We start from the raw sequence: 24,046 nt of genomic DNA on the forward strand, positions 1-24,046 counted from the left end.
ATGAATCTTTTAATTCAAACTCTGATACAAAATTTTCTCAGTTTTAGAAGCCATGATTGCATTGATAAATGAGGCACCAATGGCTACAGAAAAGTTGATTATCGACCACTGAAAAAAAACAAACCCTTACTAGCTGGATGTACAAGTCAGAGAAAAAAAAAAGTGTTGTATAAACCCAATTACTAAAGCAAATGAACTGGGTGCCCCCCCCCCCTCAGGCCATGGGCAAATCTGGTTTGGACTTCAAGGCAATTCTACTTACAAATCTTGGGAATTTTACAGAACATAAAAAACCACTGGAGTTGTTGTAGGTCATTGGAACAAACTGTAAAAAAGCATGAAGTCTACCCTCAGTGTAACGGAAATGGCCGTACATGATACACAACCTTTAATTAATGTCCATAATTTATAGTTAAATTCAAATAAATAACTTATAAATAATACAAAGATAATTACAAAAGTTAAAGAAAGGGGACACGCTTAACAGAGGTCACAAAAAGCGTTCTGTCATTCAGTCCCGTCAATATTCCAAGCCAGGGCTTACTGGGCATGCAGTTACTCATAGACGTCACACACATAGACGCCGCCTTGGTCACTGATGTTCACTGGAGCGATGTGTCAATGCAGCCGCCATCTTGGAGCGAGGCAGCCACTTCAACAGCTCTGTTAGGAAAGTATTTCAGGTAAGTGTATACTGATTTTGTTACCATTTTTCACAACTATAACAGGTAATAGTAGCAGGTCAAAATGTGTGTGAAGAGACATACATTTAAACCACTACAAAACTATAAACGCTACACAGGCATCTGTTATAGGGAAGGAGCTGGCCAGGTCAACCAACCAGAGTAGTAATCCAGCTTCTGCTGCAGTTCTTCTGTTAGGATCTCTTTGTCTTTTAAATCCTGTAACAGGGTTTTCACTCTATTATGATGTCTTTTTTCACGGTCTTTGGCATTTCTTAATTCCCGTTGTAATTTCTCCAACTGTTCTTGGGCCTCTGCTATGTTATGTTTCGCTTTAGCTGGGTCAAAGGCATAATGGTGATCCTGAAAAATACACATTTAACAGTAATTTAAATCGAGTCTCCACATTTTTATAAATGTCACTGCTGTATAAGCCCAGCATCCAGCAAAGGTGTTTAAAACAAAATCATTTCACTCACTGAGATTGACTCCAGGCTGAGGTCGAGTCCTCCAAGTCCTCTGGCAGGTGGACGTGACTGTGGACGTGGACGTGACTGTGGACGTGGACGTGACTGTGGACGTGGACATTCTGCAGCTGCTGACTCCTGGCTGAGGTCGAGTCCTCCATGTCCTCTGGCAGGTGGACGTGGACATTCTGCAGCTGCTGACTCCTGGCTGAGGTCGAGTCCTCCAAGTCCTCTGGCAGGTGGACGTGGACATTCTGCAGCTGCCTTTTTGTATTTTCTGCATGACCTGGACGTACTGGGCAGCTAGAGAAAATATAAACAGTTTAAGTCAATAGGAGCAAAAATGTAGTTTTATTGTTATATTTAGCGGGCATTACACACGACTAGTGAAAATTAAACGGGATTAAAAGAGACACTGTCATGACACTAACTTTGGAAAGACGGTCAGGAAATTTAAAAACGGATGGGATCGCTCCTTCCTTTAAACGGGTCGTCTGTCCAGTCCTGTCAAAATCTTCAGGTTTAAAATGACAGCTACAGATGACTGTACGGGATTGCGGCTCGAACCCCTTTCTCCTCAGTGCTGCTGTCCATGCCTGTCGCCTCACTTTGTCATTTGGGAATCTACACACGAAACAGTCCGTCTATGCTTAACACAGTAACATACAGCGATATAACGGTTTGACAAATATAACTTACTAATCTTACAGATATATTACTTTAATAAACATATTAATCCTTTGTTTCCTTTACCCGACAAAAGTTAGCTTACTTTAGCTTATTATAGGTCAATTCAGTAACTTAGCAATCGATCAGAAATCCAATATTGTAAACACCACTTCTCACCTGTGAAATGTTATTCCCTGTTGTTTAGTTTTATCGTTTCTTTGATTAGAGCATCCATAAGCAGCACAAAAGTCCGGCATCTTCCATTTGTGGTACTGGTCGGGACCCCGTCACAAGATGGCGGCGGAATTTACGCACGCTAACAAGCCCAATGATATCTATGGCAGTTACTAACGTGGCGCACTTCCGGTATCTGGAGGTTCTTTTTAAACTCCGAAAATGTCATTTTTTATGTTCCCGCTGACCACACGAAAACTGCTGCTTTGAGACATGTTTTATGTGTATGAAAACTATGATCCCTCTTTTAATACTGACCGGCCTTAACACGTTCCTGCTGCTTTCCGGGTCTCTTTATTTTGGTTCGATCACAATTACATTCCCCTAAGAAACCGCTCCCACCAACCAAGGTTCTACTTTTTAGGAATGGGTTTGTTCATCTTAATAGGCGGGCTAGGTACCCTGGCAGTATTCCTTATTGCCACAGTGAACACACATTTTATGGTTTAATATGCAATACCCTTTTGAGAAATCTACAATCGAGAAGACACCATGATGATACAATTTGTTTGTATAAAGAGATACCAAGAGGGTTCCTGCTAGAATAATACAACTATCCCAGCACAGCATTAAATTAACCAAGTGTGGTCTAGCTAGGTGAAGTAATAACTGTTGCGAGCTAATCATTGCTCCTGCAAAAATGCTTGTGAACGTTTCCTCTAGCTCACTCAGCAGGAGGTAGTACTGCCATTATCTCACGCTGAGCTCTGCTTAGACTGAGGATCAAGAACTTGGATAGCCTGGGATAAAAGGGAATAGTTTAAAAAAACTCTCAAGCTTTCTGCATCAAAGTAAAAATGTATTTGTTAACATATAAAATTGGTGTAGATTTCCCGCCTTAAGTTAGAAATAACATTTAGACTTCTTATTCCCATTATTGGTAAGGAGACCAATGTCTTCTTTTATGCAAAACAAAATCGCCTCATATATTAAATATGAATCTTTCAGAGGCTCGTTTAGACTCCATGGATATTACAGGGCTCTATGAAGTTTCCACCAACTCCATTTTCAGTTTTGAGTTAAGTGTTATTCCTTGTGCTGTTTCAAATATGATGTAGTTCTATACTTTAGAGTCTGTATATTAGTTTTGTTCTAGACGTAGCTTAAAAGCAAGGAGTATGTAAAATCTTTTTTTTTCCAATCAAAATTTTATGCTGTATTGTGTATTTTTTTTAAAAAAGGTTAACTATTTGTATAGTGATTATATTTTTATTCTAAACATACGTATCAGATTAATTGGTTTCTTGCTGAGTAAAAACAAACCAAAACGTCCAGGTCAACATCATTTAATCGTAATCGCAGTTTTAAAGGCTGATATATTTCAAAATGCGTTTTAAAGTGTAAATGGTCTGTTGATTAAATGAACAGTAAAGAATGCAGTTACTTCCTTCTGAACGCAGCACCCTTTCGTAATACAACCTAGTTAAAGCCTCCCAACCAACCGCATACAGACTCTATGTGACGTCACAGTATAAGTATACACTGCTTTGGTAAACCTATTCGTTCCAGCCCCGGCTCTTCTCGTCAGGTAGGGCCTCTTTGCTTTTGGCAATGGTATGGTGGAAAGAAACTTTTAGAGTCCCTTGCGCAGTTTAATATTTTATTTATATCTTGAAATTGAATAATTATAAAAGAAGTCAGGTGGGCTTTGCAGTAAAATGAAAGATTAATCATTTGTATCCAGAGGCAAAATATCCATACATTTGCAATGCATCCATGATCTTAATGATGATGTAGTGACAATGATGATTTATTTATTAATGATGATATATCAATCATATTTGCATGATGGTGTTTAACATGTAAATTTAATTGGCTGGCTTGTTGGAGAGGAGGATATCTACCAAAATAGTACACATGGAGAGGAGGCGTAGTGGGGGTCTCGTAGGTGAGAGCTAACCAGGTGAGATGTGGATTTATGGGGTCCATCAGAGTGTTGAGATGATTGGAAGTTGTCCTCTATGTCAGAGGGACAGATGAAACAGCCCCCCCCCCATATTCCATGTGAAACCTGCAACCATGCTTTAAAGTTCTTGGTGCAAAACCAACGTTCATCATGCATGGTTGATGCACCTTGACCGCCAAACAACCACTCTTTAGGATGAAGCTGCTTGGTCATAGGCACCAGCCCAAAGCTCAACATGTTCTGGACCAGCACAGGAGAAAGCAGAGGGTCCATTCTGCCCAGAGAGACATCTCCCCAGTGCCCTCTTCCTACTCGGAACCCGTCTCCCTGAGGCAGCGGAAGGTACTGAAGAAGAATCGCTTTAAGATATGGACCGTGACCCATGACTGCAGCTTGTCCTCGTACAGTGATGGTTATGCTGTAATAATTAATAGGACTTTAATCCTCTGAGTCTCGATTTATTTGACAGGGATGTTTCAAGCAGCAAAAGGTTACCCGGACATGCTGTATAAAGTGTGTCTTTTAGCTGATTTTCCCTGATTTTAAAACCATGTATGATAACCCAGGCATCATATGAGAGCAATTTTCAACAAAAAATGTTAATATTTCTGTGGGTTGGTCAGCAATTAACATACACTATGAGTCTTTTGAGATTCATTGCAAGTAGAGCTTTAAGATATGGAACATGACTGTGTTGCTTAACAAAAGAATATGGAATAGGTGCCGTGTTTGTCCCTCACTTCCGGTTTGTCTTGCGGCTGTGACCTTAACTCTGCCCATGTGCTGCCCAGGGCGTGACTGGTGAGTTGCCATGGCAACGTGGGTGTGGCATCTGGGAGGATGAGGATGAGACGCAGAGTGTGAAGAGCGTGCAGTGCGGGAGAAGGGTCAAGCGGCCACGGGGATTTGCCAAAGCCACGGACCTTAAACTACCGCCGGTCTCCGTTGATGGCAGTAAAGTCCGGTAAGTCATCAGAACTGTTGTTTTATGTGTTATGTCTGCTGTCTTATTCATCTGCCCGTACAATGAAGGCTACTCTGTAATAACGTATCAAGTGTTGGTGGAGCAGTGGTTAGCATAGCTGCCAACTAAGCAAAGGAGCAGCATTCGATTCCCAGCAGAGGTGGACATTTCTAGTGCACAAAATACAAATCTAGACCATGGTTTTGTTTCAACTTAGCAGTTGAGTATAAAGAGATACTGTCACAGAGTACTCAGCTGTTTGGTTGAAACAAAATCTTAGTCTGGATTTTTACTTTATGGACCTGAAATTGTCCACCTCTGCTTTCCAGGCAGTACAGCCTGTCCCGTAAACATTTGTGTGCCAGCTGGTACTTATTTTATGCTCCTGTAGCTCGACAAGTAGCGCTAACAATGCAGGGATCTTCTGTATCCCAGCTGTGTGCTAACAAGGCGAGAATTGTGGGTTCAAATCACAGAGAGCACAAATAAATTGTAACCCTTCATTCTAGTGTATTTAAGTGAGTTTGGATTAAAGTGTCAGATGTAAATGAGTAAAATTGTCAGTGGTTTTGCTTGTGGACGTCGGCTCTACAGTCTCTCTTGTTTTTCTGGGCTATCTGTGGTCCCTCCAGCTGCATTTCGCATCCTGTATCTTTCAGGTGCAGTTTGATGGTACGGGGATCCAGCTACCCCCATGGGTGTGCATTCCCTCCCATATGCCAGCCCAGGACCGCTCGGACCCGAGGCCTGGAGAGACCGCCGTCTCGGGCTGGGAAGAGGTACGGCAGCAGCCTGCCTCTCGCAGGAAAGCAGCGGCCTGCCTCCCGCAGGAAAGCAGCGGCCTGCCTCTCACAGGAAAGCAGCGACCTGCCTCTCATAGAAAAGCAGCGGCCTGCCTCTCATAGGAAAGCAGCTGCCTGCCTCTCGCAAGAAAGCAGTGGCCTGCCTCTCATAGGAAAGCAGCGGCCTGCCTCTCATAGGAAAGCAGCAGCCTGCCTCTCACAGGAAAGCAGCGGCCTGCCTCTCACAGGAAAGCAGTGGCCTGCCTCTCACAGGAAAGCAGCGGCCTGCCTCTCACAGGAAAGCAGCGGCCTCCTTCTCATCTCAGTTAACACTGAGGAGGTGGTCCATTTAATGCCAGGCATTTAAGTGCCAATATCCCAGCTCAGACGCAAGCGGCCTCCTTCGGCACTCGTTACTGATTTAAAGGCTGGTTAGTCTCACTGAAACACAGAGCAGTACAGCGCTAACTAGCCACGCAACGTAGCGCTAACAGCAGTACCTGGACCTTCATGGGCCAGTTTTACTGCATTAAGTATAGCCTGTAAATGTCACAGGTTTTTCTATATTGATTGGATTACAGGAAGATTATTGGTTAGGTTGATTAGTTTTCATTCCAAATCATGTCTGTCATGTCCTAATAACCATAACATTTAAATATTCATTGTATTTGGGGGAGTCACACGTTCAGTAATCTGATCGACTCAGGAGCTGCACTCAATAGTTATCACTTTACTCGTTCTCTGGTCGTATTTTACATTTCTGGCAAAAATATCAGTGCCACCTACAGAGTATTTCAAAACCACACTCATTTTACGACAAATGCAAAACAGTATCTGTACACTCCTTTTAGTCAGGCTGATATGTTTAATTGTGTAACAATGTAGCAGATTTATTAGTATTTATTCATAACAAAAGTCCATTAACATGCAATGTTTATCATATCTAAACATATCTTCTGCACACATTTTCTATTTATTAAGTGTCATAATTTTTGACTGACTCATTCAGTTCTGCAGTTGGGTCCCAAAGGGATACTAAACACAAATGTTAGGTGTTTTATGTTATAGCAAAGATGTCACCTATTAAAAAGCACCGAATGAGGCTGCTTGTCAATGAACTTTTTAACTTTAGAACTATTTGGGTTTCAATTTATTACTACTTGAAATAAAATTGATGACTGCTGTCATCTTGCCTTCTGTGATGAGCTTTTGCTCTTGGTTGTTGTGTCCTACAGAGGGGTGGAGAGGCTTTGTGAGGTGGAGGACTGCAGCAGAAATGCTGACCCCAGTCACATGACTACAGAGAACCTCCACATCCATCCACCTGCCTCCACCTGTGTCCCGGCTAAAGAGCAGGGCAGGATAGAGGACCGCACCCCAGCGGCGGGTGAAGTATCCTTGGGGCTGGGGATCTACATCCCCAGAGGCCCTGCTGGAGGGAGAGACCTTCTCCCCCGGAAGCCCCAAGGCTGGAAGGAGCTCTGGCAAGTAATGGTGCCCCAGAAGGAAGGTATGCGCTCTCCCTCCAGGCTGCAGCAGCATGGCGGCCAGGAGTTTGCTCTCCGGCCGCGTGGCAGAGGGGAGCCACAGGACAGCATCCTGACCCCAAACCCTGGGCACGGGCCCCACGTGCGGAGACCACCCTGTCGCTGTAACAGTCCTGCCACCTCTCACCTCCTTCAGCTGCCTGGCTCGTCGTTCCCTTCAGTGCCAGCACGTTGCTTGGCAACCCGCACTGTGGAGCTGGCCAGCTCCAATGGGGGGTTGCTGCCCAAAATCACCATGACCTGCCCCACCCCTAAAATTCTCCCCTAAACTCCACCACTAAAGTACTTCCCTAAACCTCCTGAATTATTCTTTATCTCTTTTTCAGGCCTGTACCTCCAAATCTGTCCTTTAATCCCCAGCCCTATTCTCCAGTCTATTACAATATTTATTAAACCTAACTCTTAAACATTTCTAAATCCCAACTACTAAACCTCACTCACAAATCCCCTGGCTGAGATATACCCAGAACTGAAGTTTTCACTAAGGCTCCGTGATTAATGTTTCAGATCAGACTCGTTATACTTTCATAGACAACTGCATACTTTTGGAGCACTCTGGACATTTTCTTAAATGATCTTAATCAAGCTATGAAAAATACCTGACTTTAATACACAATGTAATATTAACTGACGTGTGAGAATGTTCATTCTCACAAAAATTGACACTTTCCAATGTTTACATTTCGGCGATGACAGAGGTTCATTAACCTGCCTAATGAATTCTTTTTTGCATACCATGTGTCATTAAAGAGCTACATTTTTCACTGCTCCATGCATCTCTGCTCATTACTGCATCTTGTGAAAAGCTTTGGAGGTAACGCTACACAGTGATGAATAAGTCTTGCACTAGGTCATGTGACCAACATTAACCTTCATGCAGACACTGCTTACATTGTGGCAGATGATTCCTAGGGTGGGTTTCAGACACACTGTTTGAGGGGAATGGGCTTCTGCGGGCTCCAGATTGTGTTTTGTTGGCTTTCTCCTCAACAAAAGCCAATAACAGGACCTGAGGCCAGGTGTTCTGCTCTGGTGGTTCAGCCAGTCAATGGCTCTTGGTCCCCTACTGTGAGACTGCATTCCTCACATTCTTGGGACGGTGATGGTCGAGCATTAGGACCTTGTAATTGCACCTCTGTGCCCTCCCTAAACAGGCCCTTGCTGCTATTTCAGTGAACACCCTACATAAGGTGGTTATGGATTATATTTTAACTTGAAACTGTTTATAGATGACATATAAAGTATTCTGCTGTCATTGCCGCAGACAGTTAGGTTAATGAATGTTTCAGGAGTGCCTCAGGCTGAGTATATCCATCTTTTGGGTCTGCAGAATTTCTGCTCAGATATTTACAGTTCACAGGATAATGTGAACTTAATTCTGTTGAAGATATATCTGTGAAGGTATTTCTGTAACCATCCATCTTCTGCTTATCCAGGCTTGGGTCATGGGGGGACTGGCAGCACATGGCTGTTGTCTAGAAATTTCAGGTCCAGATAGTTGAAATCCAGACCAAGATTTTGTTTCAAGAAACAGTTGAGTGTAAATAATCACAGTCACAAAGTACTCAGCTAGGTGGTTGAAACAAAATCTTGGTCTGGATTTTCACTTGCTGGACCTGAAATTTCTGTAACCCCTCCATCCAGGATATGCAAGTCCTGTTCAGGGTCGGGGGGTCCGGAGCCAATCCCAGAGGCTACAGATACAAGACAAGGATAAAACCCAGGATGGAGCGCCAACCCATCACAGAGCACACGCACACACCATTCACTCACACAGGCAGACCTACAGGCAGCTTAGCAACCCCAATTAACCTCAGCATGTCTTTGAACCGTGGGGGGGAATCTGGAGTACCCAGGGGAAACCCAGCAATGACACGGTGAGAATACGCAAACTCCACATATATGGAGCCATGGCAGAGACTCGAACCCTGGCAACAGTGCTACTCACTGCAGCAGCATGCCACTCCATTTCTGTAACCTACTCTTAGAATTTGGATTCTTTTAAGCTTGTTAGGTGTGGGTTTGTCAGACCTCCATTAGAGGGAGCTCTTGGCCTTTTTTAGGGGGTGATCAAACCTATTTCTATTATCAGTATTTGATTACTGATAAGCATTCTTACAAGAACCCTTGGGAGCTGAATGCCAATTATGCATGACAGCTAAGGTACAAACAGTGGGTGACTTTTATTTCAATAGATAGATAGATGGGCAGACAAACAGATGATAGATAGATAGATAGATAGATAGATAGATAGATAGATAGATAGATAGATAGATAGATAGATAGATAGATAGATAGATAGATAGATAGATAGATAGATAGATAGATAGATAGATAGATAGATAGATAGATAGATAGATAGATAGATAGATAGATAGATAGATAGATAGATAGATAGATAGATAGATAGATAGATAGATAGATAGATAGATAGATAGATAGATAGATAGATAGATAGATAGATAGATAGATAGATAGATAGATAGATAGATAGATAGATAGATAGATAGATAGATAGATAGATAGATAGACGGATGGATGGATGGATGGATGGATTGATGGATGTGATTTATTGATTCCAAGCAGGAAGTTCTGGTGCCATAGAAACACATAGAAATGCATGCAAGAACAATACAGACATAATAAAAATACAGGCACTGACTCAGAATCCAGTCCAGTTACAGTTGGCGGGGGGGCCTCCTGAGAAGAGGCATTATACAGTCTTATGACTGCTGGCAGAAAGGAGCCCCAGCAGGGTGTCTGCACATCAGGCTGGGATGAGTCAATGGCTAAACTGCTTATTAGCTTCCGTAGAACATGTCACCTTTGACCCTTGAACCCGTGACCTTTTCCTGCCTCCATTAAACACAGGGAATCTCCACATCCATTCTCCCCAAAGCTTGCTTTCACTTGGCTTTTCGTTCTGGTTTAATCTGGCATATTTCTTCTTTAAAAATTCTATTCAAAGCTACATGTTTTTCACACCTAGTAGATTTGCAGTGCACTATCTGCAGTGGTCTTCCCTGATTGTTATTGTGGGGCTCACTGCCATATCTATGTATATCTGTTGTGTACTTGGGTTGCAGTAATTATCGTTTTGCATGCTTGACTAGTTTTGCCCCTAGTTTCCTAAATCTTCAAAACACATTCAGAGGTTTAAAATATATTTTTATTGAGCCAGCAAACAAGTGAAGCATATCTTCTCCCAAGCCTGACTAGCTGTCTGGGCCAGTAAGCTATTTTGGTTGGATCCGAGAATGCAGGTATTTTTTTCTTTTTTTTCAGAGGGTTTAAGCTCCTAATAACCTGTGTGGGTGATGTCATGCCCGGTGGCTTCCCTGCCTGCCCACACATCCTACAGGCACGCTCACTTCTCCACATGGGAGGCCCTTTTATTTGTCTCTGAGAGTCAAGCCGTTCATACACTGCATGCCGGTGCAATATCTTCTGTCACTGCGCCCCAGGCAGCTATGCAGCCAGGCTCTATCAGGAAACCATTCTGCTGACTGACATCGCAGCCGGTGCTACGCCACATGACACCTAACGGGTGCTGCTAAGGACACCTGGGCCTTTAACTCCCCTACCAGCAAGTCCTTTGGTTCTTCAAACTTCCCCTTCACCTGTCAGCTGGCCCATCTGTTGATAGAGATAAGCAGCATGACAAGGGTAAGAAAGAGCAAATCGGGCTGTCGGTTCTGGGCTCGGATGCTGGGGTCTTGGACCACAAGCAGGTGCTTTTAGAAGGTCTAGTCACAATAGGATATTTGGGCTTGTAAAATCTTATACAAGGATTTGCATTGGTGCAAATTAATGTTTAATCTGCTAAATGCTATGTGATTCTTCAAGACTGAGTGTTATTTTGAGGTGATTCTTTGTCAGCTCACCTGGCTGCAGAGATGGGGCATGTGCTCGTGTGTGAAGGCTGCGTGGGTTAGCAGGACTGCAAGCTTCAGTGTCTCCCCTGCCTTTCTGCATGTGCGTTACACAATCCGGTGCTATACTCATCCAGACAGTCTACAATGCCTGATCATCTGTTCGTCTGCGTTTTTTCCAGCTCCCTGTCTGTCTCCTGATTTCTCTCATCTTCCCAGGACATAGGCGGTGCAGTTGGCCCACAACTCAATGAGGAAAAGCAAAAAAAAAGGAGTTAATGAAGAAGTCATCCTTGATGCAGCTGGACTGGACTCTGGATCAAGCCCGAAGAGGTAAACCAGAGAGCCCAGTGAGGTCAGCATGGGACACCTCCAAGATCTGGGGTCCCTAGGGATTTATCAGAACACCCCCTTGAGGGAGAAGTCCAGAGGTGGGCACTGACATACGCCATTCAGCACTGACCTCACAGATTCACACACCCCCACTGCAGTAGAGCAAGAACCCCTTAAATAGATTATCAGACGGAATGTAGCTATTCGTCTCATTGGGTGTATCACTAACTCATAACCTCACAATGACGTAGTGCAACATCAACTCATAATCCTAAATTTCTTTCGAATAATCACATCTGTGTACAGTCCAAGACACAAACTAGCTCCTTTCATACTTATCTGCTGCTGGCGGCTGGAATGAGGCTAAGTAGCCCATGGGATTACTGTCTCCTTATGCCAACTGGTGCAACGTTCTGCATGTCCTTCATAATCCACTCTTGGGGACGTCTTTTCTCATGCAAAGGCCAAGCTGGAACCCTGCCTGGTGCGCTGGCTCCTGAGTAAACCACAGGCTCCCCGTGACTGCATGCTGGATAAACAGTTACGGTTGGATGGATGGAGATATTGGCAAGAGGTCGAATAAAACCTTAAAGGCCAGGGGGGAATGTAGCAAAACAGACGTGGACGGGATACGAATGATAAACAATAAATCCTTTATTTGTTGAGTATGGGTACATTGGAATTCCTCTCTTCACCATCCCCATCTTGCTCTCCATAGTTGGGAGGTCACACCGCAGGGACAGCCAATGTGCAGCCCCCCTGCAGCTAGGGGTTAAGGGTCTTGCTGAAGGGCCCACAGACATGTGGCGAGGCCTGGGCTTTGAACTGGTGACCTTCTGATCACGGGCAGAGAAACCAGAGCCACCCCAGGACAGGAATCTGTAGCATCAGGGGTCCTGTGGTCATAATCCAATTCTTTGAGATGACTGTAGTATACACTGTGTGCAGAATAATTAGGCAAGTACTGGAGATCATTTTTAGCAAAAGTTGGGCAGACTTATAAAAATGAATTCAGAAGCTTTTTAAATTTATTTAGAGAGAAAATATTACTTTTGACTTTCGCAAACAAAAATAAAAGAAAAACGCTTGGTTATCAGTGGGCAGAATTATTAGGCAATCAAAAAGTAGGATTTTCTCACTTCACCATCAACAGAAATAATAATAAGAAACAATTTTTGTTATTCAGTATATATAAGGAATAACAAGCTATCAGCCATTCTATACAGCCCATTTCACCCAGTTTAATGTCCAGTATAGCCAACTTTCTTCTCAATGACCACCATGAGCCTGATGCCCACTGGACCAATCAGGTTTTTGATTTGATCCTGTCCTATATTAGCTGAACCAGCTAGGACCACTATCTAGAGGCTGCTCTGAGAAGGGTACTGCTTGCTACGTTGGTAAAGCTCACACTTTGGTAAGGCCAAGTAGTTCTCAATAGGGTTGAGTCAGGCGATGAAGGGGGGCCGTTCATAATTCAATCACGTTTCAAGCCTTTCTAGGCCAATCTATGAAATACTTTGATGGACAGGGAGGGGCATTGTCTTGCAGGAATACCATAACCTTTTAGAAAGCTGCTGACTTCTCCTTGTGCCAGTGTTTGAAGAAGGTATCTTCTAGAAATTGGCAGCAGACCTTGTGGTTATTTTTTTACACAATCTGCAAATCAGAAAGGTATGACAAGTTCATCACTGATAATTGCAGTCCACGTCATCTCTCCTCCACCACCTTGTTGGTGCTTGAAGAGGATCTCCATCCACTGGCCCATCCATCTGCTCCATCAAGAGTCATCTGTCCCCAAAACCTTGAGACGTGTCCGTGCCCATTCTTAATGTTATACCTTGCATGCCTTATTGAATGGAGGCCTTGTTTCAGCGTTTTTCTGACCTTAGGAATGTCACGCAGCACCCTGCACCTAGAACGTCTGGAGATTCTGTTCCGATTGCAGTTTTGAAAAATCATGGCACAGGAAAGTATCTATGTTTTCCTGTTTTTATCCAAACAGAAAGTATTCAGACCAAATACTGAACATTTTGCTGTTTATAAACAGCTAATTCTTAATTAGAGATTCATCTGGACTCAAAGTATTGGTCAGTTGAGAAGATACAAGTGAGATACACAATTGTCTAATAATTCTGCACACAGTGTAGTTTGCAGTGATATTGTACAAATCACATCACGGACAGACAGTGCACTCTATGAAATACCTTCGCCTAATGTGCAGATAGATGCCGTCTGAGAAGCAGGTCGATTTCCCTCAGCATCAATCAGCTTCCAGTTATTCGTCTCTGCCATGTGCAGAACACGCTGATCACAGTCAGGACTTCTTTTCATTGTGTGAATTCCTCACAGCTTAAAAATTAAATGAGTGCCTTAAATTGCTTCCCGTTCAGTTTTTTGACTATAAAAATTCATAGCTGGAGATCAGACTGTGGACATTTTGCTGTTCACCAAGATCCAGAGCGACATGTCAGTGCTTACAAAAACCCACAAGTGTTTCTTTGGCACCATTCCTGAGAAGTTTGCCCGTTATTCTATATTTTCCTCCTATCTTTCGCAATCACTCTGAAGGTACATACTTTACTTGCAGAAATCTTTCTGGACATGGCCTACCAGAAAATAGCAAGACATCGCTGGAAAGGAAGACGCCTTCGGACCCTGATGAATAAAGACCCAGATCCCATCTGGCATTGCTGTCCCTGTGTTTTATTTCAGGAAGGATCTGGTGTCTTGGGGTCTAAAGACAGAAATGTACGGAATATGTTAGACTGCTAACAATTAAAACTGCTGATCCAAAGGTGAAGATCAGACGTGGATGTGGCAGCGGCATCCTGCCAGTGGGCTACAGGGTTTCCCTGCAGGGGCTGTTTCCATGCGTCGGCACTGAATATGAGAAACCGATTCAATGCACAGGTGATGTCTCATCAGCCGGGTAGGCGTTTGGATGGAGATACATACAGCAATCTGTCCCATGGATCCAAAACGGGCCAGGTGTTCAGATAAAAAATCTGTCATCATGAGATAATGCATTAATGATGAGCTTTCTCGCAAGCAAATTCCTGTCCGAGATCCTCGAACAATGCTGTCTGAATTTCTGACCTATGAGCAAAACCTTCAGTGTTTTGATGTGACTTACATCAATATAAATAACGAGTTACATAATAAGTGTCTGTAGGGTGCTCGGGCCTCTCTGTTGATGGCGTCGCGTTTCATTGGCACCCAGACCGGAGAGCTCTAGTCTACACAGGCACCCCATAAGCTGAGGAAACGACTCATTTATGGATTTATGACCAGTGCTAAAAATAGCAGCCGCCAATGGCCCCAGATTCTTCCAAACACCCACGCTGCGAGCACTAAAATAAACACCACTAAATATGTGCGCCGTGGGCGAGTTCATGACAGGATGGCTGACGGGAGTGGTCTTCCTCTATATTTACTGTCTCTGTGTGGAGGTTATGTGCAGAAGATGTGCGCAAAGAGAGGACAGAGACAGATTTATGGGGGCATCTAAGTCTCGTAAAAAGCTGAAGCAGTATGTATGGAATTCTCTACAAAATCCCCTCATTATTGAATGATCACATACATACTGTAACTGGAGTGATATGCAGATTGTGTTGGGCACATGTAGCAGACACTGAAATGTGCATGACTGTCACCTGTGTTTACATGTGAGCGTGTCAGTGGTTGCATGTGCACATCTATGACGCACGATCGCAAACCTCCTCTCTAGCATGTGCACATCTACGACCCCTGATCGCAGACCTCCACTCCAGCATGTGCACATCTATGATGCCTAATTGCAGACCTCCACTTCAGCATGTGCACATCTACAACACATGATCACAGACCTCCACTCAGCATGTGCACATCAATTATATCTGATTGTAAACTTCCACTCCAGCATGTGTACATCTACGACACATGATCGCAGACTTCCACTCCAGCATGTGCACATCTGTGATGCATAATTATAGACCTCCACTTCAGCATGTGCACATCTATTATGCCTGATTGAAGACCTCCACTCCAGCATGTGCACATCTAGGACGCAAGCTCGTAGACCTCCAGTCCAGCCACTGACCTTCAGAGAATATGGTCTGATCTAGGGATGAGACATTTGTTCCATTGCAATTCCACACAGAATGCTAATTCACTATATATGAGAGTCAGCCACCCAGTGAGACAAGGACATCTCCCTGCTTCCCATACCTTTGGGAACACTAGAGGGTATTTCTGGAGCAGAATACAAACAAACCCAGCCAAGTGCTCTGTCCCACCTCTGCAGCCTGTGCTAATTATGCTTATGATCATTAAACCACCTTGCAGTGATATCAAATTACAAGCTACTCAGATTTAATTAGGAACTAAACACTCTAATCTTGCTTTGAGCGTGACTTGAGTGTGTTGACTCATTTCCCTAACAGGAGGAATACTGTCCACATTTGAAACAAAGGCAGGGAATAAGAGGGTAGCTGGGAAGCAATTGTCTTTCCTTCTGCCTCTCAGAGAGATGGTGTATTCTTAGTATCACAGCTGATGCTGGGTCCACCTGCACATCACCATAATCTCTCAACAAGGAGCAACTTGAGATCACTTAGATCTTTAGACACCCAAGGGTGCATAGGAGGGTGTAAATACCCATGGCTGGAAAACAGTTGCAAATTACCATCATGCATTTTAGATGTTTATTGAAATGTTTTGTAAAGCACTCAGTGGTATAGCAGCATGCTGTAAGGATTAAAAGATGTTGGAGTTAATCTATGATGAAAAGAGCAGGGCTGCCTCAGTGTTTGGAAGCCAGCAGGACCTAGTGTACCAGCACAGGTCTGGGTCTGGCTAATCTCTTATGTATGTTACCATGACAATTAATCATATCATTATTCCTTTGCATGCATTCAAATAACGGAATCAAATTGACCTGCCTAAGAAAAGTTTATTTGTACTATCCTCTACATTTTAGATTAGCTCTAGAGACACTGAAACTATAAAACAACATACATGGAATTATGCACTGACCAAAACAATATTAAACAAAAGAAAAATTGTTTGTGGGGGCAGCTCTGTGGGTTGGGATTCAGAAGGTTGCCGGTTCAAATCCCGTGGTCGGCAGAGTGACTTCACTATCAAGCCCTTGAGCGAGGCCCTTAACCCCAATTGCTCCAGGGACTGACTGACCCTACTGTCCCCTCTACACCAGTTCCTTGAGGTGGCCTCCTGGGATGCTTGTCCAGCTGTCCTGAAGGAGGTCCCACATAAATGTTGAGCACTCATTGGCCACTTTTATTTCACTCTCTGGTCAAACTCCTCCTGTGTTTAGGTCAGATGAATGACACGTACGATTGTACATGTCGTAGGCCTGTCTGGGTAAAAGTCAAGGCCAATTAATCTCAGCCCAGCTCTGACTGGTACTAGTAGTTTTGCTGTGTTCTATGGTTTGACTTGGCAATGTCTCTGTCCTGCGGTTTTTGTATCTGTCCTTTACGTAGGTATGACCCGATTTAGCGTTATATTTTCGTAATAAAGTCCATTGCTGGGTTGGACACTACTGTCCTGTCCTTATGATAGACCACCACCATTCTACCTGCTGCACCTGCGAATGTTGCTTCTTTCTGTGCCTCTGAGCATTTCTCTCCGTCATGCCTACCCTGTGTGGCGCCGTGGGATTGTAGAACATGGCTGTGGGCGGCGGTAGAACCTGCCTTCCTGAGGAGGTCTTCTCGCTCAGGGGGAGACGTGTAGGGCAGAGCTCAGATGGGACTGGAGAGCTCATCTGAAGCACGTGTGGGTTTGTAGTCTGCTGAGGGCAACACGTGAGGCTAAGAGCCCAGTGCTGACTGATTTATCCTATTCTGTGAGGTCACAAACACCCTGCCCTCAGTGTGAGTGTGGTAGGTGTTTGTATTTAACACCAGTGCTGATGTCACTATCACTACATAGCTGGCCTGTGTAGATCTTCAAACGAAGCAACGGTCATATTTTTTGACACATTCCTGATTAAGAACTGGATGTCATTTATGCTTGATACCCTGTAATCAGACGGCATTAAAATGAGCCATGAGTCATGGCTTCACCTCTTACTCATCCCATCTAAACATCCATGCTGCCGACATAGTTCGTCACATGGAGGCTTCAGAGACCTTCCAGAAGGTGCTGCTAAAATGGTCCTGTTATGATCTCCTTCCCCCCCATCAGCTGTGGTGTGGAAAGATGAAGATATTGCAGAACTTTGTGGGGGGAAAAAGATCACGATTTTAAGCAGAAAACAACCAAATTAAATGTGCTGGGGAAAAGGTACGATATACGATAGATTTTCTCGTTGTATAGTTGGATGTGACTGACTGATTACCATAAAGATTGCAGTAAGCACCATTTCAGCATCAAACAACCATTTTAGAGTGTTGTGGTTCTGTAATGCGGTTTTATCAAATGACCTGTCGCGTGGGTGACCAAACTTCTCCTCCGAGGTATATATATAGCTCTCTGGGAGAGAGAGAGAGAGAGAGAGGACTTGCAGCTGCGCAAAGTCTCGCAAACCTGCCTCTGAATGCATTATCTGTGTATGTAGAGTCTGGCTCCATTCCATTTACAGAACCACACAACTGCCAATACTATTGTGTTATGCAATATTCTACTCACCAGTGCTGTGGAAAACTGTGGTCTCACGACAGGAAGTCACGATCTGCTATTTGGTACCTGATTTCCTCCAGGTTGGGAGCTGCAGGCACTGAGGAACCCTGGCTGAGAAGTTAAATGAATGCTAATTTGTGTCATGGTTCTGGACGGCACGGGAACGGGAACGAGGCATGGTACACAAAGGGGCGGACGACCCACTTGCGGCTCCAGCAAACAAAACAGGGTTTATTAAACAAAGACAACAAAAACACAAGAAAACCAAAAAAAACCACGAGGGGTCAAAACTAAAACAGGGAGGAATTAACTAGACTAAATAACACACAAGGAAAACTAACTAGCACGACACTAAGGTAAACTACTACTAAGGGAAAACCAGAGACAAGGCTAGACAAGGGCATAGATGACTTAGACACGAGACACGACGCGATGAACAAGAGTTTAGACACGATGAACCAGCTGGGAACAAAACAAAGGCAGGAACTAATATACACGGGGTAATGACTAACACAGGGCAGGTGAGGCTGATTAACAAAGACTAGGTAAACAGGACACAGGTGAAACCAATTAACTCAAAGACACTACTAAATCAGGGAAACTAAACACTAACCAAGGAAGCATACATCAACACACGGAAGGTACAAAGGCAATAACAAAGGCAGGGGAACAAGAAACAAAACCAAAACCAATAACAAAGCAAACACCAGGAATAATTAAGCATAAAGAAAAACACCAGGGAGCTAAATACAAAAACAGAGGAGGTGGGATTCGAACACAAGACAAGAGGGAACTCATGGACCGAGGGGCAAACAGACAGCACATGCTAAATACATTAAGCCACGAGACCAGACAGGAGACAGGGGAGAACAAGGACTGACGTGAAGGACGGAATGACCAGCACTGCCTGCTGGTCAAACGGGGAAGGGGCACGGAAGGACCACAGCGGGAGGCCGACCCTGACAAATTTGAGCTCAATTCAATTTCTATCTATCATGACAAGCAGAAAACAAGTGCCATCACAGAACACATGGTGATAACGTCTAAATAGTCAGAATATCTATTTACTGTACAGCAGTGTTTTCCAGCCAGGTCCTCGGGGATCCCCGCCAGTCCATGTTTTTGCTCCATCCCAGCTCCTTGCCAGACAGTCCACATTTTTGCTCCCGAGCTGGGAGGGAGCAAAAATGTGGACTGTCCGTGGGTTCCCTGAGGACCAGATTGGGAAACAGTGATTTACAATATGTATAATTATTGTAGCTTCTTAGGTTTTAGTGGGCGGTGGTCGGGACTGTGGGTTAGGTATCTGTGTCTGTGATCAGATGGTTGCTGATTCAAATCCCCTGGCTAGCAGTTATACCACTGGTGGACCCTTGAGCAAAAGCCATTAACTGCAATTATTTCAGAGACACCTGCCTGACCCTGTTTTGGCAATTGAATGTTGCTTTGGATAAAATGTAAATAAAAATAATGGTGTGTCCGTTCATAGTTCACATTATATTGAAGGGTGTTTTGATGTGCATGGAAACAGTGCTGCGGTTCGATGCACTGGAACACTGTTGGAGACTCACAATTTCATGTACTATCATTACAAGATAAGAGGTCATTTTTAGTGGGTGATTGATGCTGATTCTGGCAAACTGGGCATTCAAGAGCTGATTCAAAGCATCATGACATTAACCCATATCATTCTAAATAGCAATGGAGTGTGTCTCATGTAACCCAAAACAGAGGAATCTCTTATTTCCTAGCATACAGTCTGGGAGATCTGAAAGGCATGCAGGAGAATCGGTATTCGGCATCAGTGCTGGGGGCTCCAGTCTGCCGCATGCCAATGACAGATGGTGCAGTGCGGCGCCCTCTAGTGGGAACAGTGTACACGCACAACAAGGCCTTCCTGTTTCACCATTACAGCGACTGTCTTAATAAGCTATAAACACCAGCAAGGAGCAGACAGGGCACTTGTCAGTATCCGTATAACACGATACACCGGGCCGAATATTAACAAATACCTAGCAAGGATACTAGCTGACTAACTACGTCATAGCCATAGTATTAATATTAATAACGATGATGATAGTATTCCATCACATTGTCCATGAGAAGCAAGTGAAATCTGGATAGATTTATAATAATAATAATAATAATAATAATAATAATAATAATAATAATAATAACTAGAAACTGCAGGCAGTTACGAAAGGGTCCAAAGCGCAGGACGATCGGACTGGTAGGACAGTAGAGGAATAACGCCAGAGAACTGGCGACAAGGGTAGTAGAAAGTCAGACAGAATTAGACTGCCATAACAGATGTAGGACAGAGCAGGACGGTCTCAGTAGTAGGCAGACATTACGATGTAGATGCTTTTAGTGCAGGTGTAACAGGCCAGTAAACATCAGAGAGTACACTGTGCACATCAGGATACCTAGCTGAAACACCAACTTAAGCTGGGTTCGAACCGGCGACCCTCTGATTATAGGCACACAGGATTAGCACACTGAGCCACCCACTGCTGTGGGTAAGATGAGTGAGATCAGTAGACACCTTCCTACCTGATCTGGTAACTCATTATACAGTAGCTTAATTAGACTAGGTCGGTTTCAGACATATATGGACAGTGGCTATAGCGCTCCCGTTTGACCTATTGACACAAAATTTCAAGGGTCTCTCTGCGGTACAGTCCTACATCAGTGAGCCAAATTTTGTAATGATTGGCTGAAGCATCCCTGAGATATAGCTGTCTGATTGAAATGGGCAAGACAACAGTACAGTCAGGGTGTGGCTGGTGGCTGTATCTTACTGAAAGTTTAAGTTTTTTCTCTAAATCTTTAAAAGGACTGTCTCCTGGTTTTAATGACACCAGATTTATGTATGTTGGGCGAAAATCCTACGAGGTTAACAAAATAACCTATTTTCAAACAACTATAAATCATGCAAAAAGGCAAAGATGTAGAACCAAGTTCTATATGCAGTTGAAATTCGTCATGACATAGTAAATTGGACTGGCAATAAATTTCAACTGTAGGCTTGACAGTTCTGTAGATATAGGCATAAAAGCAAATCGGGGTGCTGTAGCGCCCCCCTCTGACTGACTGTGACGGGTCAGTGTGACTGAGTAGTGGGTAGGAATAGGAATCTTGTTGCCAAATTTGGTCAGTCTAGGACTTACGGTTTAGGCTGGGCATTCAGTTGTAGGGAAGAAAAATAATTATTGTTCAACTATATGAAGGAGTCCCTGAGCCCGTCTAAATTATAATAAAAGAAGCTTCATTAATCCTCATCTCCCCAGCTCACTTTATGGAGGATATGCTGTGCACATCAGGATGCGTAGCTCGAGTACCCACCGAAGCTGGGTTCAAACCTGCGACCCTCTGATTACAAGCATACAAGTTTAGCCCACTGAGCCACCCACTGCCGTGGGCAAAATGGGTGAGATCGGTAGACACCTTCCTACCTGATCTGGTAACTCATTTTAGCTCAATGAGCCTAGGTGGGTCTTAGACACATACAGACAGTGGCCGTAGCATTACCGTTTGACCGATCGACACGAAATTTGTATGGTATCTCTGCGGTACAGCCATACATTTGCGAGAGAAATTTTGTAATGATTGGCTGAAGCATCCCTGAGATATAGCTGTCTGATTGAAATGGGCGAGGTACCAGTACAGTCAGGTTGTGGCTGGTGGCTGTACCTTGCCGAAAGTTTAAGTTTTTTTCTGTAAGTCTTTAAAAGGACTGTTTCCTGATTATAAAGACAGCAGATTTATGTAGGTTCGGTGAAAATCCTTGCAGTTTAATGAAATAACCTGTTTTCAAAGAACTATAAATCATGCAAAAACACAAAGATGCAGAACCAAGTTCTATACGTTGTCAGGTTTGACATGACGTTGTGAATTCGATTGGCAATAAATTTCAACTGTAGGCTTGAAAGTTCTGTAGATATAGGCAGAAATGCAAATCAGACTGCTGTAGCGCCCCCATCTGACTGACTGGGACGGGTCAGAGGGGCTGAGTAGTGGGTAGGAATAGGCATCTTGGTGCCAAATTTGGTCAGCCTAGGTCTTATGGTTTAGGCTGGGCATTCAGTTTTAGGGAAGAAAAATAATTATAATCTAACCGTTTTGAAGAGAGCCTGAGCCATTCTGAATGGCTGGTTTAAATAAAATTTTGTGTATTTTTTTTCCCCTCATGTGGAAAACACCTTTACGTCTCCCCACTTGCTTTACGGAGAGCATGCTGTGCACATCGGGCTGCCTAGCTCGAGGACCCACCTAAGCTGGGTTCGAACCTGCGACCCTCTGATTACAAGCATTCAAGTTTAGCCCACTGAGCCACCCGCTGCTGTTGGTAAAACTGGAGAGATCGCTGGACACCTTCTTACCTGATCTGGTAACTCATTTTACCTCAATGAGCCTAGGTGGGTCTTAGATGTATATAGACAGTGGCGTAGCGCTCCCAATTGACCGATCGACACGAAATTTGGAGGGTCTCTCTGAGGTACAGTCCTACATCAGTGAGCCAAATTTTGTAATGATTGGCTGAAGCATTCCTGAGATATAGCTGTCTGATTGAAATGGGCAAGACAACAGTACAGTCAGGGTGTGGCTGGTGGCTGTATCTTACCGAAAGTTTAAGTTTTTTCTCTAAATCTTTAAAAGGACTGTCTCCTGGTTTGAATGACAACAGATTTATGTATGTTGGGCGACAATCGGAGGAGGTTAACAAAATTACCTGTTTTCAAACAACTATAAATCATGCAAAAAGGCAAAGATGGAGAACCAAGTTCTATATGCAGTTGAAATTCGTCATGACATAGTGAATTGGACTGGCAATAAATTTCAACTGTTGGCTTGACAGGTCTGTAGATATAGGCAGAAATGCAAATCGGGGTGCTGTAGCGCCCCCATCTGACTGACTGGGACGGGTCAGTGGGACTGAGTAGTGGGTAGGAATAGGAATCTTGTTGCCAAATTTGGTTAGTCTAGGACTTACGGTTTAGGCTGGGCATTCAGTTTTAGGGAAGAAAAATAATTATTGTTCAACCCTCTGATGTAGTGCCTGAGCATGTCTAACTTAACAATAATATAAGCTTCATTGATCATCGCGGGGAAAACGCCTTCACGTCTCCCCAGCTCACTTCACGGAGAGTATGCTGTGCACATCGGGCTGCTTAGCTCGAGTACCCACCTAAGCTGGGTTCGAACCTGCGACCCTCTGATTACAAGCATACAAGTTTAGCCCACTGAGCCACCCGTTGCTGTGGTTAAAGCAGGTGAGATCGGTAGACACCTTCCTACCTGATCTGGTAACTCATTTGAGCTGAATTGGCCTAGGTTGGTCTTAGTAATATAAAAACAGTGGCCATAGCCACTGTTTACAGGGTAGGCTGAGGGTCAGAGGACAAATGTACCAGCTAAATTTGATTTAGATTGGTCATCATTAAGCCAGTCAAATTGCTGCTTGATTTTGATTGGCCGATGGCGGCCACTGTTTCAGGACTCATGACTGCCATTGTATGTGACTGACCTCAGGCTGCGTCCTAGTACATACCTTCCAAATTTCAGTTGGATTGGCCGAGGCAGTCAGAAGATATTGGCAGTTTTTAGTTGTAGCGCCCCCTATGGACGAAATGCGGCCCGCCTTGCACCGTGCCCCCAAAATGGTGTAGGGAGGTAGGATTTCAAATTTGGTCAAGGTAGGCCAAGGCACGGCCAAGTTATAGTAGTCAGACCACAATGTGCCAAATTTAGATACTGTTTGGGCTAGGCTAATGGCCGTAGGACATAGAAATGTCTGAAATTTGTGGATGATTCTTGATCAGCTCAGAGTTCTGATTCGTTTGACACCTCATTTATCTGATTTGGTAGGACAAGCTAGGACTGTAAGAAAAAAGTATGATTTGCAAAATATGCAAATTAGCAAAAAATCTAAGTAGGCGGAGCTTCATGGTCCCATTGACTT

The 24,046-nt window shown here is 43.9% G+C and overlaps 1 protein-coding gene and 1 long non-coding RNA gene across 2 annotated transcripts; both read left to right on the plus strand.

Annotated features, from left to right (window-relative positions):
• The first annotated feature begins 3,562 nt into the window (after nucleotides 1-3,562).
• On the plus strand, nucleotides 3,563-8,019 carry LOC111844340 (uncharacterized). Its single transcript, XM_023812728.2, has 5 exons — nucleotides 3,563-3,581; nucleotides 4,154-4,301; nucleotides 4,751-4,923; nucleotides 5,583-5,702; nucleotides 6,941-8,019. Exons 2-5 carry the CDS (start codon nucleotides 4,155-4,157, stop codon nucleotides 7,518-7,520), a joined length of 1,020 nt encoding a protein of 339 aa, XP_023668496.1. The 5' UTR covers nucleotides 3,563-3,581; nucleotide 4,154; the 3' UTR covers nucleotides 7,521-8,019.
• Nucleotides 8,020-10,546: 2,527 nt separating this feature from the next.
• On the plus strand, nucleotides 10,547-14,119 carry LOC140588375 (uncharacterized). The gene is made up of 3 exons (XR_011989726.1): nucleotides 10,547-10,918; nucleotides 11,307-11,555; nucleotides 14,048-14,119. It is a non-coding gene; the product is annotated as an uncharacterized lncRNA (long non-coding RNA).
• The last annotated feature ends 9,927 nt before the right edge of the window (nucleotides 14,120-24,046 follow it).

This window comes from Paramormyrops kingsleyae, chromosome 3 (genome assembly GCF_048594095.1).
Source record: "Paramormyrops kingsleyae isolate MSU_618 chromosome 3, PKINGS_0.4, whole genome shotgun sequence".
Classification (NCBI taxonomy): Eukaryota; Metazoa; Chordata; class Actinopteri; order Osteoglossiformes; family Mormyridae; genus Paramormyrops; species Paramormyrops kingsleyae.

Coding starts and splice junctions, on each gene's coding strand:
- LOC111844340 (XM_023812728.2), top strand. CDS start 4,155: ATGAAGCTGCTTGGTCATAGGCACCAGCCCAAAGCTCAACATGTTCTG. Junction 4,302..4,750: donor TCTCCCTGAGGCAGCGGAAG/GTACTGAAGAAG, acceptor TGTGCTGCCCAG/GGCGTGACTGGTGAGTTGCC. Junction 5,703..6,940: donor CCGTCTCGGGCTGGGAAGAG/GTACGGCAGCAG, acceptor TGTGTCCTACAG/AGGGGTGGAGAGGCTTTGTG.